Source organism: Pseudonaja textilis, chromosome 1 (assembly GCF_049901715.1).
Source record: "Pseudonaja textilis isolate UNSWEBS1 chromosome 1, rPseTex1.2, whole genome shotgun sequence".
Lineage (NCBI taxonomy): Eukaryota > Metazoa > Chordata > Lepidosauria > Squamata > Elapidae > Pseudonaja > Pseudonaja textilis.
In genome coordinates this window covers 145,292,195-145,309,975 of record NC_141990.1, presented here as the reverse complement: position 1 = coordinate 145,309,975, position 17,781 = coordinate 145,292,195, and the positions used below count along the sequence as shown (strand labels likewise).

At 45.6% G+C, this 17,781-nt stretch overlaps 1 protein-coding gene across 1 annotated transcript; it reads right to left on the bottom strand.

The window, feature by feature from the left end:
* Nucleotides 1–371: 371 nt before the first annotated feature.
* Nucleotides 372–16,293, bottom strand: BMP2 (bone morphogenetic protein 2). Its single transcript, XM_087918887.1, has 3 exons — nucleotides 14,718–16,293; nucleotides 11,469–11,824; nucleotides 372–2,083 (listed from the first exon to the last, which is right to left on the bottom strand). Exons 2-3 carry the CDS (start codon nucleotides 11,818–11,820, stop codon nucleotides 1,236–1,238), a joined length of 1,200 nt encoding a protein of 399 aa, XP_087775013.1. The 5' UTR covers nucleotides 11,821–11,824; nucleotides 14,718–16,293; the 3' UTR covers nucleotides 372–1,235.
* Between the last annotated feature and the right edge of the window lie 1,488 nt (nucleotides 16,294–17,781).

The window sequence follows — 17,781 nt, the reverse complement described above, 5'->3', positions numbered from 1 at the left end:
GGCTTCCTGGGGGTTCGAGGGAAGCCTCTGCAGCCCTTGGAGGCCAAGAAATGGGCCGGCTTCAGCACTTCCGGTATTTCCGTCTATCGCGCCTGTGTGCGCTTTTGGCACACCACAACAAAAAGGTTCACCATCAGTGATCTAAGGGAACCTTCATCTCTCTTTCAAGAGATTTATGAACATTATGTTTCAGTACCAGTGTGTCCCCCTGTGGATGTGGCTTCTCCTCACTGAGATACCGTGCTGCGTTACACACCTTTTGCTTCCCAAGTAGGAACAATAAGCTTGGTTTCCCTCCCCTGTTCCAGCCCTCTGAGGCTCTATAACAAAACACTCCATCTTAGGAAAGGCAAATAGGAAGAAGCTTTAGAAAACAGAGGAAATCTGGTCTTTTATTAAGTATTTGGCCAGGACAATGGATTCCAAAAGAGGAGGAACAGCATCAACATCTTGCTTTTCGGTAGGTGCTGAGAAGAAGCGAAGGGACAGAGATGTTTCCTAGCAGCCCTGCTGGGGCTTCGTGCAGGGACAGTTGTCCTTTGCTGGGCAAAGCCTGGTTCTATGAGAGCATGGTAGTTTCTCACGGCATGGACAGCCCACCCTGCAGCATTCCTGAGAATTGTACAATATAATCTTGAGTCAGCAGGATGGATTAGCCCTTTTTCATTGGGTTTACACTTGTGACCTTAACAGTAGAACTGCAAAAAAGCAAAATGGGATATATGCAACTTTGCCATAACAGCCCTTCTGCATTTCAACTTAAATACACAACAACTGAAAACAGCTACCATTCACTTTAAATTATGTACAAAAAAAACCCTATATATTGTGTTTTTTTTTTTCTGCTGCTGCTGGTTTTGGATTACACATATAAATACAAATTAGCTATTCTTCTAAAAAGTGGTTATAATAGTAAATAAATACAAAATAAGAATCTGACCTTTATACTTCATGTGCTGTGGGAAGGGTGGGGGAAGGGTTAAACCCATATAAAATGTACAACTAAAATATGTTTTAAAATCTTTAAAAGGAATAACTCTCTGATTAAAATATCTTTCCTCGCTTTTTTTTCTGTAGACATAAATAGATTTTCAAAATAGATGTGTTTAATTCTCCATATCATAACATAAATAAGGTCTTCATTGGGAAATATTAAAGTGTCAAGTTGTGTGTGTGTGTATTTTTTTTTTTTCTGTTCCATTTGTCTCTTTAATTTTGCTGCAGCTGCTGCTGCCTCAGCGGCACCCACATCCTTCCACAACCATGTCCTGATAGTTCTTTAGTACCACCTTTTCATTCTCGTCAAGATACAGCATCGAAATGGGACTTAGTTCTGTCGGCACGCAGCAAGCTTTGGGAATTTTGGAGTTCACAGAATTGACCAGCGTCTGAACAATGGCATGGTTGGTGGAATTCAGATGATCTGCCAGTGGGAAGGGACACTCTCCATGGCAATAGAAGGCACTGTAACCTGGAGGGGCCACGATCCAGTCATTCCACCCTACATCATTGAAATCCACATATAAAGGATGCCTTCTACAGTTGGATTTATGGCGCCTGCGGTGTTGTTTATGTTTGGCCTGACGCTTCTCTCTCTTATGGAGCGGGTGGCCCATGCCGTCATGCCCAAAAGTGACCAGTAAGGGTCTAATCCGAGACCAGCTAGCATCATCTTGATGCAATGACCTGCTGATCCTGACATGTCTCTTGGAGAGGTTGCTGGCATTGTTCAAATGTACCACTTCTGCCACAAAGCCAAGGTTAGGTTGCCCAAGCGCAATCCATCTCATTACAGCTGGCGTGACATCAAATGTTTCCCATTTGCTGGCGTTGTGATGAACCAAGCGGGTGTCCAGGAGGCTTATGACAGGCTCCTTGGTAGTCTCTCGTTCTGGTTTGAGGATTTCATAAATATTAATTCGGTGATGAGAACTGCCGTCGTGTTCAGCGGCATCTAGGATGTGCTCCCGAAAAATCTGAAGTTCAGCTGAAGTGATCATCTCCCCGTCAGGGATAGATGTTAAGTTAAAGAAGAAACGCCGAGATGTCTTCCCGCTTCTTTCTGGAAGCTCTTCCAGGGTTTCTGATTGAAGGAGGAGAAAAGCAAAAGGGCAATCAGCAATTTAAACCCTGCAGCAGAATGCCTGAGTTGCTGAACGGAAACGTTCAAATCACCTTTGCATAAACCAATGCACAGTTAGGCCCAGAATCTGCCCCTTGTCTTTCTACTTATCACTTTCATGAAGCTTCATATTGGCTCTGGTTGCTGTCCTGCCTTTCAATCCCAACGGATTGCATTCTGAATTCCAGGTGGTCGTAATAAGGGGAAAGAAATGTGAGGCATTGCTCTGGAATTCAAGGGCATTAAAGATTTTTTTTTTTCTAACACGGTGGTTAGCAGGGGCCCTGTGAGAGTAATTAAAAAGTGACTAAGGATCAAGCAAAGGGATTGCATTTCTGAGATTTCTTTAAAAAAAAACAAAAAACCACCCAGCTGCAGCTTTCATGTCAGTCTCCCCCAAACGGTTCCAAAAGCATTATGCTACAAGTTTCATAATTTACAAACCTTACCATCCAAAAAAGATGTTATCTTAATTACAGGCAACTTTGCAAAGCACACCCAGTGATTTGACTCAAGAGGGCCCTGAATGAAAAGTGTTTGGATGAATTTAGGCATTCACTTGGGGGAAAACCTACAGTGACCAAACCCTTCTGTCCACTAAACCCACGCAAAGGTCCAAGGAAAGCGTTGTGAACGTTCATTGCAACAGATGCATCCGGTGTTTACCAAGCCAGGCAAGTCTATCAAGCCATGTGGCTGCCCGTCTACTATTTGCTTACTTTTGACTGTGAGCTGGGGGGCACATAGGACTTCATGCTTCAGTGGTTAAAAAGCCTTTAGGAGTACCGTGCAATTGTTTTGAGAAAGTTTTTGACTCCCAATGTGTACAATGTGCCATTTCCTCCTGTGTACTCCAACCCAGGTCTTTCCAAATGATTTGGGAGGGCGGCTCTTATAATTTCAAGCAAGTGGAACAGAAGTCTTATCTATCGTCTCAATATATTCCTCATCCGTATTTTCATAGATAAACAAAAATCTGAATTCAGGTCATCTGACTTGTTAGTTTGGCTGTGCTGGCTGGAATCTAAATCTCAAATACAAGTGAAACAAAGCAAGCCTAAAACCTAAACCATATTTTCTTGTGGTTTTTTTTTTTTTTTTTAAGGGGGAGTAAACTAAAAAGATGGAGTGCCAAGAAAAAGAGGGCACGAAGAAGAGAAACAGACATAGGTTAGATAGCCGTATTCATATATAGAAAGGAAAACAGAACTCACGTGGGAGATGAAATCAAAGGTTGGGTTTGAAACTGAATAAAGCATGCTTAAATATTTTATAGAGTAGATTTTACTTACTTTAAAATTTCAACTCAAAAAAATGAATTGCTGTACAATCGTTTAACCTTTACCTGATCTTTAACCTAACCAGCATTAAAACATTAAACTTCCAATTGATTTCTTTCACTGAAATTCTGAACATGAGATTTTTTTAAAGGCAGAGATCATTAGTGTTTCCATAAATACTAATTCCATAATTATCATTCCCCTCAACATCTCTAGTTTAGGCTGGAAGCAAGTATGCCCAGGCCAATCAAGGAATTATACAACAGCAAAACCAAAACACACTGGGCTAGGTGAACAGTTTTGCTTCAAACAGACCTACTGTACTGAACGTAATGGGATTTAAGTTATTTAAGATTAGCCAAAGTATCATGGACTTCAGCAGGTTGACTCTAAGGACAATTAAGCTTGGGTCTGGCACTTTTTTAAATAACAGAGGCATAAATGTTATAGCTATGGCTCAGCTAGGCATAGCGCCAGGGGTGGAATACTACAGGGTTAACTACCGGTTCGGGATTTACGAGCTTCCCTGCCCGCTGTGAGCCGTGAGCCTATAAATCGTCATTAGCAAGCTGCTGCAGAGAAGCAGCCTTTGAAACAGCCCTCTTTTCTTGTTTTTTTAACTGCAGCTGAGCCTCGTTCGGCAGCTGAAGTTGAAAAAATCAGGAAATAAAGGTCAGGTAAGATCCCAGGTGGGCGGGTGGGCAAAAACATCAGCAGACATAGAACCGGTTCTATGTCCACTGCTCTTCAGAGCTACCGGTTCTACAGAGGTGGACAGAACCGGTAGAAACCCACCCCTGCCTAGCGCCAATTCTTTATCCCAAGGAATTCATTTGGAATTCTCAGCAACAATAGAATGTCACAATCTGGGCCCCTTGTGATATATGCTCATGTAATACCTCCACTCCATGAAATGCATTGTTTCTCAGTAGGCTTCTGGGTACAATTCAAGATGCTAGTTGTCATCTTTGAAACCCTACAAGGCAAAGGCACATGGTTTTGCACGACTGCTTATCTCAATTGTTTCTGTTTGTCTCTCATCAGACCCAGCAGAATGGAATGCACTAGTTCCCTTCTGTAAAGCTGGATCATCTAATGGAGCTCAGGTGATATGCTTTCTCAGAAGCAATATATCTCCAGAGATATGGATGGCCTTGATCTTGTTAGCCTTTAGGAATGCCTTAAAAACTTGGCTCCTTCTCCACTCACTTGGGACAAGATATTAAGTGAGGTCAACTTGTGTGGTTGAATGCAGTATACTGTTGTTGTTGTTTTTTTGTGAGCCTCTGCATAAAATATACTATTTGGATCAGGCATGTCCAACCTACAAGCCAGGGGCCACATGCCACCTGGACAGCTAGTAAGGTGGCCCCATAGGATCATAAACTTTTAGCATTATGTGTTTTATATACATTAACTATATTATATATTTTATATCTGGCCCAAGACAATTCCACTCACTGCGGCCCAGACAAGCCAAAAGATTGGACACTCATGATTTAAATCAGGGGTCCCCAAAACTTGGCAATTTTAAGACTTGTGGACTTCCAACTCGCAGAATTCTCCAGCCAGCATAGCATAGCTGGCTGGAGAATTCTGGGAGTTGAAGTGCAGAAGTCTTAAAGTTGCCAAGTTTGGAGACCTCTGATTTAGATAGCTCTATTATTATGCCAATCCTTTACATTTTTGTTTTTAGATTTTAGACGAAATAAACGTTAGTGTTACTAATGTAGCTATGGCAAGGTGGCCATCGTTCAAAAATTCCTCCTTCTCCAATGCCTGAAAGAATCACAGCTTGGGGCCATGCAATGCCATTTCAAAAGAAACATGCATTTACATGGCAGAAAAGATAAGCAGGGACAAGCGGCACATGTTTTCCAGCTTACTTTAGTTGTTTTAGTTAGTTTGAAGTCTGCTGTTGATTCTTAGTTTGTTGATCACTATACCCTTTGTATCAATGCCCCGTGCCTGCTGGTACATATTGCAATATTTAAAAGCTCTTGACTTTCTGCATCACAGGATGAAACACTTGTTTCAGGAGGGATCATGAGAGGTAGAAGGTGCAGGTGGATTAAAGGCGGACTTGCTAATGTCTGAATGGTAATATAAAGATGTATTTCCAAAGCAGAATCTACTATAGGACTTTGGAGTTCTGCCTCAAGAAATTAAGTCTTTCCAAGCTAGGTAGGTTTACTTTCCTGTAGGCACTTTTAAAGTTGCCAACCCTCTGAAAGGAGCTTTAGACTGTGGATTTCACCCACCTCAAATCTTCGAGCTTTACCTCCTAAAACCTCATTGCCCAGAAATCCTGGGGTTTCCTCATCCTGCCTTTTAACAAATAACCTTGACCTCAGTGGTGGGATTCAAAAATTTTTTACTACTGATTCTGTGGGCATGGCTTGGTGGACGTGGCAGTGGAAGGATACTGCAAAATCCCCATTCCCTCCCCACCCCACTAACCTGCTTTCCAGCTCCGCTCTCCTGTGCAGAGCAACAAAAGAAAACCCAGTTGATCAGCTGGGACTCGGGAGGCAGAGAATAGATGGGGGCAGGGGCCAGTGAGCGGTGGTATTTGCCAGTTCTCCCAACTACTCAAAATTTCCGCTGCCAGTTCTCCAGAACTGGTCAGAACCTGCTGAATACCCACCTCTGCTTGACCTCCCAATTTTTATAGAAAGCACATTTTCCACATTCCCCATTAGAACCTTCTCAAAGTCTGGCCATGCAGAACTGGGGAGTTTTTTGCCCCGGTTTTCATTCTTAAGTCTTCACTCCTTTCTCTTCCTTCTACTTCCCCATTTCCACCCTGGCCACGTCAGAGCAACAGCTCTTACCTAGTGGCTAGGGAGGGGTCACCAGAACAACAGGCCACAGACATCTGCTGTTTATCTCTCTCCTTCTATGCTCTTGTAATCTCTGGGTTACCTTCACAGCCTATTATTTTGTCTTATAAGTCCCCCAAAATTCCATCCTATGTATGTTGTCAATGTGAGCTTACTATATGTGCTCAGGGCAACTTATTTTCCTGTATATCTAAATGTCCTATAAATGACTGTGAAAACGTTTTATTAAAAAAAAATATACACTAACCTAACTTTGGTTCTGTGTAATTACTGTTCCCTTTCCACCTACAATTCAAGAATTTAGAGGATTGTAAACTATGCAAAATCCTCCAAGCTCTACGGCGCTTACTTTTCACTCGATTTGTATAGGATTGTGCTGTCTGATGCTGCATTTTCCCACCCCACTGAAGTTTTATCTCATACCCTGAGAGTCTGCCCCAACTAATGAAACAATGCAGAGAGGTTTGCCACTGCTGAATGCAACGAGGATGCTCTTCGTTTAAAGTAAAATGCCAATCCTGCAGAAATTGACTCTCCAAGATCCTTCGTGGCGGCTGTAGGACAGCCGTTTCTCAGAACGTTGATGACGGTTGGCAATCCTTCATTGTGGATGCATGTGACTGGGTGGAAGGAGATCCCCGGTTGCCACATTGGAGGGTAATGAAGCCAAATTTCCTCATAAGGACAGATCATTGGGGCTATTCAGATCAAGGGCACGACAGCTTTTGCCACCCACCGTCATCAGTTGAGCAGGAAGCCACGTCTAGATTTTCTCTAAAGAGCAGACAGCATCGTATACATCAGAGGTTTCCAAACTTGGCAACTTTAAGACTTGTGGACTTCAACTCCCAGAATTCCGGGAGTTGAAGTCCACAAGTCTTAAAGTTGCCAAGTTTGGGGACCCCTGATATACGTGTTTATCTTCATAGGTGCATGCATAAAAGGTTTCATAGAGCCACATCTCTGGTTATTTCTCCTAACCTGACCTAGAAACATAAACGGGAAGGATATTCCAGAAAATAGCCTCCCAATAATAGTACGGGTAGTCCTTAACTTACAACTGTTTATTTAATGACTGTTTGAAGTTACAACGGCACTGAAATAAATGACTTGTGATTGTTTTTCACACCTACAACCATTGCAACATCCCCAAGGTCACGTGATCAAAATTCAGTTGCTTGGCAACCGACTCATATTTATGGTGTTTACAGCATCCAGGGGTCATGTGATCCCCTTTGGTGAGCTTCTGACCAGTGAAGTCTATGGGGAAGCCGGACCCACTTAACAACCATGTCACTAACGTAACAACTGCAGTGATTTGCTTGTCAACTGGGGCAAGAAAGGTTGTGAAAGGGGGAAAAATTCACTTAACTAATGTCTCACTTTTCACAACAGAAATTATGGGCTCACTTGTGGTCATAAGTCAAGGACTACCTGTATGTATTCCAATACCACAGAAGCATATCAGAAACTATTTTGTCGCATCCTTTTTCTTTTTCCTAGGTTGTCCTGCCTTAATTAGATCTTTACTATTTTATTCTGCCTTCCCTCTTTAGAAACACGGCTTTCTACGTTGCTGTTAAAGCACGTTTATATTGTATTTCTCTTTCATTTTCCCACCTTTCTATCAGCCATTCCGAGAGGTTGTGTGAACTAAACCTGTCACGAATGGACTTCCAAAAATCACTGGGCAGTGAGTGCATTTCTAAACCAGGGTTCTCCAAGGACAATTGCTATCTTACATAGGCAGCAGAAGACAATTAACTCTGTGGAAGATTCGAATCCACTTTTCAAATGCAAAGTCTCGCTCCCGGGGGGGCCCTCCAGAGTAAGGCTGGGGTACAAAATCCTTCAGATGTTACTAAGTATTAAAAGCCAATCCAAGACAGTTTTTAGCTGAGAGCTTTAGCAGGAACGCCAATGAACCGCACGGTTTAGTTAGACATCTATACACGTAACTAAAAGAAAAGAAGGGGAAAGCCATGTCTTCGGAAAGGCTGGAAATGTCCGTTTGAACTAGAAAATTTCAAAACCAAGTCAGCAGATTTCCCATGCTTAATTCAAGATAAATAATGAAATTCACAGGAATAAGGCTTAGTTGAGTGGTAGTAATTAAATGAGGTATATACACTCACACAGGAGTAAATACTATGGAATTTACGTAGATGGATTTATTCCCAGATAAAGGTGGATAAATTTGCTGCCTGAAATATGTATCAGTTTCCCTCTGAACCATGTGGATGTGTAACTGTGCATTAAAATGCAATTTGGCACAAGTGGATGGTGCAATATTCATTCTCCCATTAATTAGTTTTATATTTATACGCAAAGCAGTGTAAACACAGTGCAAGGTTAAATTACAACATTAACCTCTTACCGCATTAAGACTTGCTATTAGTTAGCATAATCAGTATAGCCACACCCCTTGTACAGAAATTTAATTAAACCTGTAATACATATGTATGAGTGAGGGTTTTTTTGTTGTTGGCCATATTAGCTTTATAACCTGTTCAGTCTGCTTTTTTTCCTTTACTTTTATAGTAAATCCAGGGCACTAATGTACAAATGAACAGCTGTGCATTTATAGTCTTTGATTTGGTAATGGCTGCCGAAAACAGTAAATAAGTAGCTTCTGCAGGTGTATCTGTATTGCATTAGCACAGGTGTGGGTGGGATGAAATCAAGTGAATAAGGAACCTGCAGGTTAGGGTTGGGCAAACTTCAGGCTTGCAGGAACTACCTTGTGTTTCATGTAGAACCCCAAGATTGTCCACAAATCTTGAAGATACACTTACCATTTAAAAAAATAGCTTTGAGTGCCAGAACTAACTTAAGATCAACCCTCCCCACGTTCCTTGTTACCCCATCACTCCTTTAAGGTCAGATGGTGGTGGGGAGTTGCTATCATGGTTAAGAAGTTTATTAGAAATCCTTGCCCACTGCTGTGGTTTTTGTAAGATCCGTAAATTTAATTAGATCCACTTCCTTCCCCACCCTTGCTATAAATTGGAAATAACTAATATTTTGCTCATGCTATTACTATCCGATATTTTTCTTAGATTATATTCTTTGAAGATTGCATTAAATAGCTGTTTATATGCATCTGGACTAAATTGCATACATTGTGCCTAGAATCACATACAGAAAGGAGAAATGAGATGTATGACCACACAGGAAAGTTTGGATAGATAAACAGAGCAGGGAGCTAAAAGAAATAATTGTTTGTAAAATGAAGATATTTTACACCTTAGGGCTGTGGACAAGTTTGTTCAAGTTTTATGTACCCCAATATGCAGAACGTTTCAGGCGAGGTGTCTTTAATTTAATAAAACAGATTAGTTCTAAAAGACATTGTTACCAATTATCTGACTGCACAGGCAGAGTATTGCCTTAACTCACAATTGTTTTGCCTTTAGTAAATGTATATTTGCCTGTGGCTTTTAATCTCAGTAAGCCCTAGTTGCCTATAAAATCCGGGGACAGCTGCTCTAAAACTTATCAATCTTGTTTTCTAAAGGGCTTACCCTTAGGTACACTAAATCAAAATTTAAACAGAAGACAAAGTCATAGTGGAGACAATACAATTGATTGTCAAAGTGATCTCTCACGGGGATTAGATAGGGATTAGAAAACCTTCCAAGTGACCCTACGGCCAACTGTATATTCGAAGGACTTTTCTTACTGCTTAGCCTCCAACAGTTTTCAGTGGAAACTAATTTGAACAGAATCTCTGCTTGAAAATAAAAAGAAATCTACCTTCTTTGTCAACTATGGATCAGATAAAATCATTTCAAAGGGAAATTCATGCAAAGGCCCATAACAATTACCGTATATTACTTGTATGAAAACTATGCTATCTACCTGTTTAATGAAACACAATTTTCATTTTTACTAAAAACGTCTAGCCATTTAGAGGGGAGAAAAATCTGGTTTCCTTCTACTCCTCCCCAATTTTGCTCCAGGCTGTCTCAACTAATTTATATACACCCTTGGAGCAAAATTCAGCAAAATCGAAATTCCTACCACGGCGCAAGCAAACTGACCACCCTCAATACCAGCCTACCACACGCAGGATAAAACAAGGAATTTAGTCTGTAAAAGGGACAGCAGTTCCTATCATCCCGAAATTTCAGGTGCCTCAGCTTAAGCATTCACCACAGGTCAGTTCTTGAACACCTAACTGAATGCTGGTTTTAACTGTCAAGCAAACTACAATGATGATTATTATTATGAATGGTAGGGAAGGATATATAGCACGTCTCTGTTCAGATATTATATTTTACAAAGATTTCTACTTAGGATACTCAAATTGGCAACAGGCAATTTTGTAACCCTGCGGCAATAAGATTCCACTTTCGCCACATAATTTGGGCCCGAGCACAACTGGTGCAACCAGAGTTATCTCTACGCTGATTTAAACATATTGATGTCTATATGCTTGAAAGTGTCCAACACCAACTCAGGCTGGCGTTTCCTACTGGAAGGTTATACAGAAAACAGAAAGCTAAGAGGTATGTCCATGAACCCATTATTAAGGCTCTAGCACTGGTTTTCAGATGGCGTTTCGGAAAGCAGTGGCCCCACAGTTGTTGCTGAACTACAACTTCCAGAAGTCCCAGCCTATAGTGTGGGAATGTGACTCAGCACAATCTGGAAAGCTATAAATTCCCCAACACTCTTTTGGAATACCAGTTAATTTCATTAACTGCTCAAGCAGAGCTGTACTACCCACACACGAAGTAAGTTTCATCGGAGGTGATATCAAAAGGGACAATTACATTTCACCTACTTGCATTTTCTAATAATTTCTTGTTTCTTTTGCGCAAATGGATTTTTTTTTTAAAAAAAGCTTTACATTGAAATGGATCATTTTCAAACTGGCCAAATTCAACATGTCTAAATCTAGAAAAAAAATAAAGATTCAGTTTGATTCCATTATAGCAGGGCACAAGGATGGTCAATGCTCAATCAGGAAAATGTGTGTGTGTATATTCTCCCTCCCTCCCTCCCTCCCTCTCCCCCCCCTCTCTCTAGCTCTTATTTAAATTGCAAGTATTGCCCTGCAAGTGAGCGAACAACAGATCAGAAGTGTCCACGCTGCCAGAATATACCTTAGCAAACCAGAGCTCCAGGTTGCAAATATTCAAGTCAGAGCAATTTTAATTTGAACTGGATCGGATTATCAAAGTTTGGGGAGCCAGATAAATAACTCGTTTTCCTTACCTTCGTGATAAAAGCTCCTGACAGTATTGGCTCTGCTGCTCACTTTCTCTAGACTATAGTCCATGGAAGTTGGCTTCTGACTCGTGTGCAGATGGTAGAGCTCCAACATATAGGAAGGGATAATAGCATTCTGGGTCGGGGTGGGCCGCCGCTTAAGCCCAAACATATTGAGCAGACGCAGTTCAAATTCACGCAGGATTTCTTCCGAAAGCTGCAGCGGAGCCGGCTGGCCCAAATCAGCACTGAACCTTCGCCGGTCACCCACCTCGGGGATGAGGCTGGCAGAGCCCCCTAGCAGTGTGTGATAAAGCAGCAGCACTAGTAGACAGCAGGTCCTGGCCACCATGGTCATCAACCTATAGGCAAGGCACAAAATCAAAAGACGGAGTTAGATTCCGACGGAAGGAGGGGGACATGATCTACTCCGTATTTGGGGAGCACGCAGAAGGACCAAACAGAGGTGACATTCCACAGACAGGTCCTTCTAGTAAGTCCATATTCTGTTCGACTTCAGAATAGCTTCAACTTTCTTCCTCTGGAAAAGCCACATGAGGTGAAAATAGTCCCAAACATCTCCATTCCTCCTCCCCACCCATCCGCGGCTACTCTCTGCCTAAACTATATGATGAATTTGAGGTTTAACAGCAGAGGCTTTCCAAGGCTCACTCAACGTGCCACTCAACTCTCTGTCGAAAGCTGGAGGGGTGCGGGAGAGACGAAGGCCGCGGTCACAAATCGGGGCCCAATCTTGGGTGGTCGCCAGGGCCAGAGGTTGAGTCTTCCGAGCTTCCAGACTCGTGCTGGGAACCTATCTTCAGGGAAGAGAGGAGTTCTGTGAAGATGGTCTCCAGCATGAATCCGGGAGGTCAGAAGATTAAATCTCTGGTCCGGGTGACCGACCCAGATTGGATCCTGCAACATTATCCCGAGAAACTTTCATTCATTGCTTTCATTCATGACAAATTGGGGTGCCCCTCATTAGCCTTAGCAGTAAGATCCCACCCTGTTAATCCCGGGCACAGTGTGTCTTGGGAGCAACCAACCAATTGCCAGATTTGGCAAAATGAGTTTTCTAAAGCCAGACCATGATTTCCAACTTACTCAAGAGCAGATGTTCACTTCTGAGACTAAAGAGACATGGAATGATTAGGACACGGGGGAGGGGGGGGAATCCCCAAATATTTATAACATGTTGGGGCTGAGGAAGTAGAACTTCCTGAAACAGGTAACCACTCAAAGGTGCCCGGGTTTAGGATTGGGAGTGGGAGGCTATACGATGGGACTCAGTGGTGGGATTCAAATAATTTAACAACCGGTTCTCTGCCCTAAAGATTTTCTTCCAACAACCAGTTCACCCAATTGCTCAGAAAGTTAACAACCGGTTCTCCTGAAGTGGTGTGAACTGGCTGAATCTCACTCCTGGATGGGCTGCTGGCTTTGGTGGAATCAATAACGTATGACTGCTATCTCTGAAAGCGGCTCGGTAGCTTGATCCACCCAAGGAAAAGCTACTTTCTCAACAGACCAGAAGGCAAAACAAGGCGTAGAATTTAAAGAGAAAAATCCATAAAAAGGGAAACTCACTTCGTAACTAAAGTAAACTTGAGCGTTATTAATGGAGAAAGATTCTAAACTGTTGTAAAACAAAATTAGCAGGAGGAACTTCCCATCACTCTTAGGGGAAGTCAGCAAAGCTACTTGCTGATTCCCTAAGAACTGGATATAGGCAACTTATGCCAGTGAAAACCATGATCCTACTGATTAAAATACAGATTATAGGCTGAAGTGGCAAAGACAGCATAAAATTAAGCATGCATAAACCAGCCTAAAAGTAAGAATGCATAATGCATAAGCTGTACATTAAAATGTGCAACTAACTGTGTGCATAATTGGGACGCTGTTTTGATAATTAAGGGTGCATATTCATCCTTACTGTGTCTTCTGCTTCTTGAGATAAAGGTAAACCATTATTTAGTGAGGTCTTCATGGCAACCTAACTTCGTCTCTTCCCTATGACTCTTTTCATTCTCCACGCCCTCTTCTGGACTGTAATGGCATTTAGTCTACTGTAACATTGTTGAGTGCTTAGGTTCATTCAGTGAATGAAAACTGAATGGATCTGTGTGAGTCATCATTTGTGAATGGGTTACTTACTCTGCTTAAAAAAGCAAAGGGTTTATACGAGTTATTTTTACGATCTACGATACAGTTTTAAAGACAGATGAATTGCTTCAGCTCCAGTGAAGGGGTTTGAACACTTTGTATTTACTCAGTCAAGGTAACTAATCCCGGTGCAACCATTTGCAGCCTAGCGAGAGGGATTAGTTCATTGGACAGGATTTGCAAAGGGAGGAAGAGGGAAGCACAGGGCAAGACTCAGATGTGCAGGAAAAAGGCCTGGTGTCAAACCCAGAGGAAACCAAGCACGCGCGCGCACACACACACACGCATGCACGCACACCCCAATCCACAAGTGGAAGCACATTTGAGAGGAAATGGAAGGTTTCAATTTGCCACGGTACAGTAGCGCTCCTTCTGCATCTGATGAAGAGGATGGGCAGGATCATTGGTAAGGGGTGATATGTGTAAAGAAAACAAAGGAAACCCCCCCCCACACACACACACACCTGGTGCTGGGGAAGTGGGCTCAACCCAGACATTTGCTGGAAAGCTCATCTTGGGAAGAAAGCACAGGGCAATAACTTAGAGTGGCTTCTATCAACTCCTGGTCGCTCTCCAGATAGTTGGCAAAGGAGGCAAGTTGTAGATCAACTTCTGGCATGCACTAGGCTGGGGAAAGTTGTTCAAAGAGGATGCTGGACCGCTGCTTGGGGAGCATCCATTGTGCAGGGCATTGCTCAAAGGCATCCTCTACCATGACCCCCACCCCTCACCCCCAACTCTTGGGGTGCTTTAAAGTGGCTGCTTCAGGCAGAGAGAGGAAGAAACCACCCCTTGATGTGGCTTATCAAGAACTGGGGGAACAGAGGCATAGACCAAGATAATGGAAGAGTGGAGAGGAACCTGTGCTGTCCTACAATCACCTGAAATAAAAAGGAGAGCTGGCCCCTTTCTTTCTTTCTTCGGGGAAGGTTTGGAGGAGCGGCGGGAGGGGACAAGGAAGGGCCACAGACGTCACTGGAAAAAGAGGGAAGGAGCTGAGGCGGACCGGACCCTCGGAAGAGCCTTGGCAGGTGCTGCCTTCAACCGCGTCCCGTCTCCCGCGATCCCCCCCTCCGCCGCCCCTACCTTTTAGGATGCCACCGATCGCCTAAGCAGCAACAGCAGCAACGCACTCGGGCACGTCCATCGAGCCAGCCTCCACATCGAAGTCGCCTGGCCGAGCGAGCGGCGTCCCGCGATCCCCTCGGCTCTCCGGCCCGGCCTCTCTCTCCCCGCCGCCGCCGCCGCCGCCGCCCCCCCTCTTCCCCGGCCCGGCGTTCTGGTCCGACAGCGGGAGAGGATCGGGCGTCCCGACCGCGGGGCGAAGGAGGCGCACGGGACGTTGGAGGGAGAAGGAGTGACCGAGGCAGCGGAGTCCACTTCTTCCGCCGGCCCCTTCGAAGCGGTCTCCTTTGATTTCAGGCAAAGCCGCCTTCAGACGCGACGCTGTCCCGTCCGAACTACGGGGCTTGGTGGTGGGGGGCGGGGGGCGGGGTGGGGGAGACGGGGGTGGGGGACGGGAGCTCTCCGCTTGGCTCTAGTCGTGTCTCGTCCGCCGCAATCCCAGCTGGCTTTTCGGAGGAGAAAACATCCCGGCGGGGCTCGATCGCTTGAACCCGGGCACGATCAAGAGGAGGAGGAGGTGGAGGAGTGGGGGACACGCGGCGATCCCGCTTCGCTGCTTTCTCCCGGCGACCTTTTCCGACGTCCGCATCACTCCAGGCTCCCAGGGCGCCGCCTTGATGGAGAGTGTGGGGAAAGTGGAGGCGAGGCCGGCGCCTGGCTCCCAGGCCCGGACTGGCTGGAAAACATGTCTGCTCGCGAGGAGGCAAGGAGAAGATCGGGAAGCCGGGAAGACTCCCGGGAGGGGAAGGGGAAGAGGAAGCGAGTCTCCCGGGGCGAAGGAGGTCAGGCTGTGCCCCGACTCAAGGCCGACCAAACCCCCGTCCCCGCTTCTCTCTCTCTCTCTCTCTCACGGATGGGGGACTTCGGCTCCCCTGGGGCGGCAGCAAAACGTTGAATTCCGGGCTACCTCGTCAACTTTGCACTTTTCCCCTTCCTTCCCGGGTGCAAAGAGCAGCCTTCGGGGGGACTCGGCCAGCCTCCGCTTCCTTCCTTGGCCTCCCCTCTCCTCGGTTCGTTGGTACGGCGGCTTGTAACTTCACCCCAGCACCCCGGGCCGGGCGCAGAGATGAGGCTTCTCTTTCGGCTCCGCTTCCGCCGGCGCTCGGAGCGAGGCTCGAGGTGCTGCTGCTGCTGCTGCTGCTGCCGCCGCCGCTGAACGTCCTTCACCGCCCGCCCCCCCTCCGCGCTTTTGCTTGCTCCGCTTCTGCTGAGGTCTCTCGCTCGCCAATCACAGGCGGGAAGCCTGGGTGAGACCGGGAGCCAAGAAGCCAGCCGTCGCGAGTGCTGCGAGGGAGCGCGGCGTGGCGGGCGGCTTTTTAAAGGGAACGCCGCCCCCTTTGAAACTTCCCCTCCTCCTCCGCCCAGCCTTTACTTTTCTTTTCTTCCAACTTTTCCGGATTAGGGGAGGATGAGGAGGGGAGGAAGGAAGGGAAAGGGAGAGGGGAGGAAGAAAGGAAGGAAGGATTTAGAGGGAGGGAGGAAGGAAGGATTTAGAGGGAGGGAGGGAGGAGTTAGAGAGGAGAGGGAAGGGAAGGGAGACAGGAAGGAAGGAAAGGAAGGAAGGAAGGATTTAGAGGGAGGGAGAAAGTAGTTAGGGTAGGGAAGGGAAGGGGAGGGAGATAGGAAGGAGGGAGGGAGGGAGGGGGTATTTAGAGGGAGGGGTGGGAGGAAGAAAGGAAGGAGTTAGAGAGGAGAGGGAAGAGAAGGGAGATAGGAAGGAAGGAAGGATTTAGAGGGAGGGAGGGAGAAAGGAGTTAGGGAGAGGAGGGAGGAAGGGAAGGGAAGGGAGGGAGATAGGAAGGAAGGAAGGAGTTAGAGAGGAGGAGAGGGAGAGAAGAAGGAAGGAAGGAAGGATTTAGAGGGAGGAGGGAGGGAGGGAGAAAGGAGTTAGAGAGGAAGGGAAGGGAAGGGAAGGGAAGGGAGGGAGGAGAGAGGAAGGAAGGAGTTAGAGAGGAGAGAGAGGAGGAGGAAGGAAGGAAGGATTTAGAGGGAGGAAGGAAGAAAGGACTTAAAAAGGAGAGGGAAGGGAGGGAGATAGGAAGGAAGGATTTGGAGGGAGGGAGGAAGGAAGGAAGGAGTTAGAGAGGAGAGGGAAGAGAAGGAAGGAGATAGGAAGGAAGGCAGGATGGATGGATGGAAGGAAGGAAGGAAGGAAGGAAGGAAGGAAGGATTTAGAGGGAGGGAGGGAGGAGTTAGAGAGGAGAGGGAATGGAAGGGAGGAGGGAAGGAGAAATTGCCGCCGCTTCCGAGGTTAACTTGTGATGCCAAAACTTCTTTCTTTCCACATACAGCCCCGTTCGGCGGACGAAAGCGGCGCTATTTCTTTGCAGCGAACAGTGGCAATATCGGCGGATATTTCGAGTGGGGAGGAGGGTTATTCAACGCTTGTTTCTAAAAAAGGAAGACGGGGTTTGTTTCCCCTCCCGTTTTTCGGCCAAAAGTCGAGACATGCCGGGACGGGCGCGGGGACTGTGGTGGTTGGTGCGGGGCGTCGATCTCTCAGGCTCCCGGCTCCAGCCGGCGTGGCTTGCTCAAGCACCCGCTCAGTTTGGCGGGATGAAAGAGAGGTCGATCCGGGGTGCCGACGAGTACGGTGTCCGCGTGTAGTTCTAGGCACGGCTATAATGTATTTGCGCGGCGCGAAATACATGCCACAATGCCTGAGAAAGGAATTCCGCAGAGGTTTCTCCCGGGAACAAAACGCGGTTGTAAGTGCCAGGTTCTCAAAACAGAGGTTGATGTTTGCAGGTGCGTTCGGGTTAAAGCCCGCTTTCTTCTGTGAGGGGAAGTTTGACTTCGGACGTGAGTGACTAAAGGCTGGGTCAGGCGGTTTCAAGCCAGAGAAGCAGCCAACAAAGGTCTATTATACTGGCATTTGTCTATGAAAGAAGAGAAAGAGATGCTACTAGTTGTGCCTTCCGCAAATAGTTTTGGCTCCCAGAAGTGGGATTAAAGTGTTTACTCCCTTTAAGGGTGTGAAGGGTCAAAGTAGGAGACTGGTATCCTTTTTCAAAAGAGCTTTTTA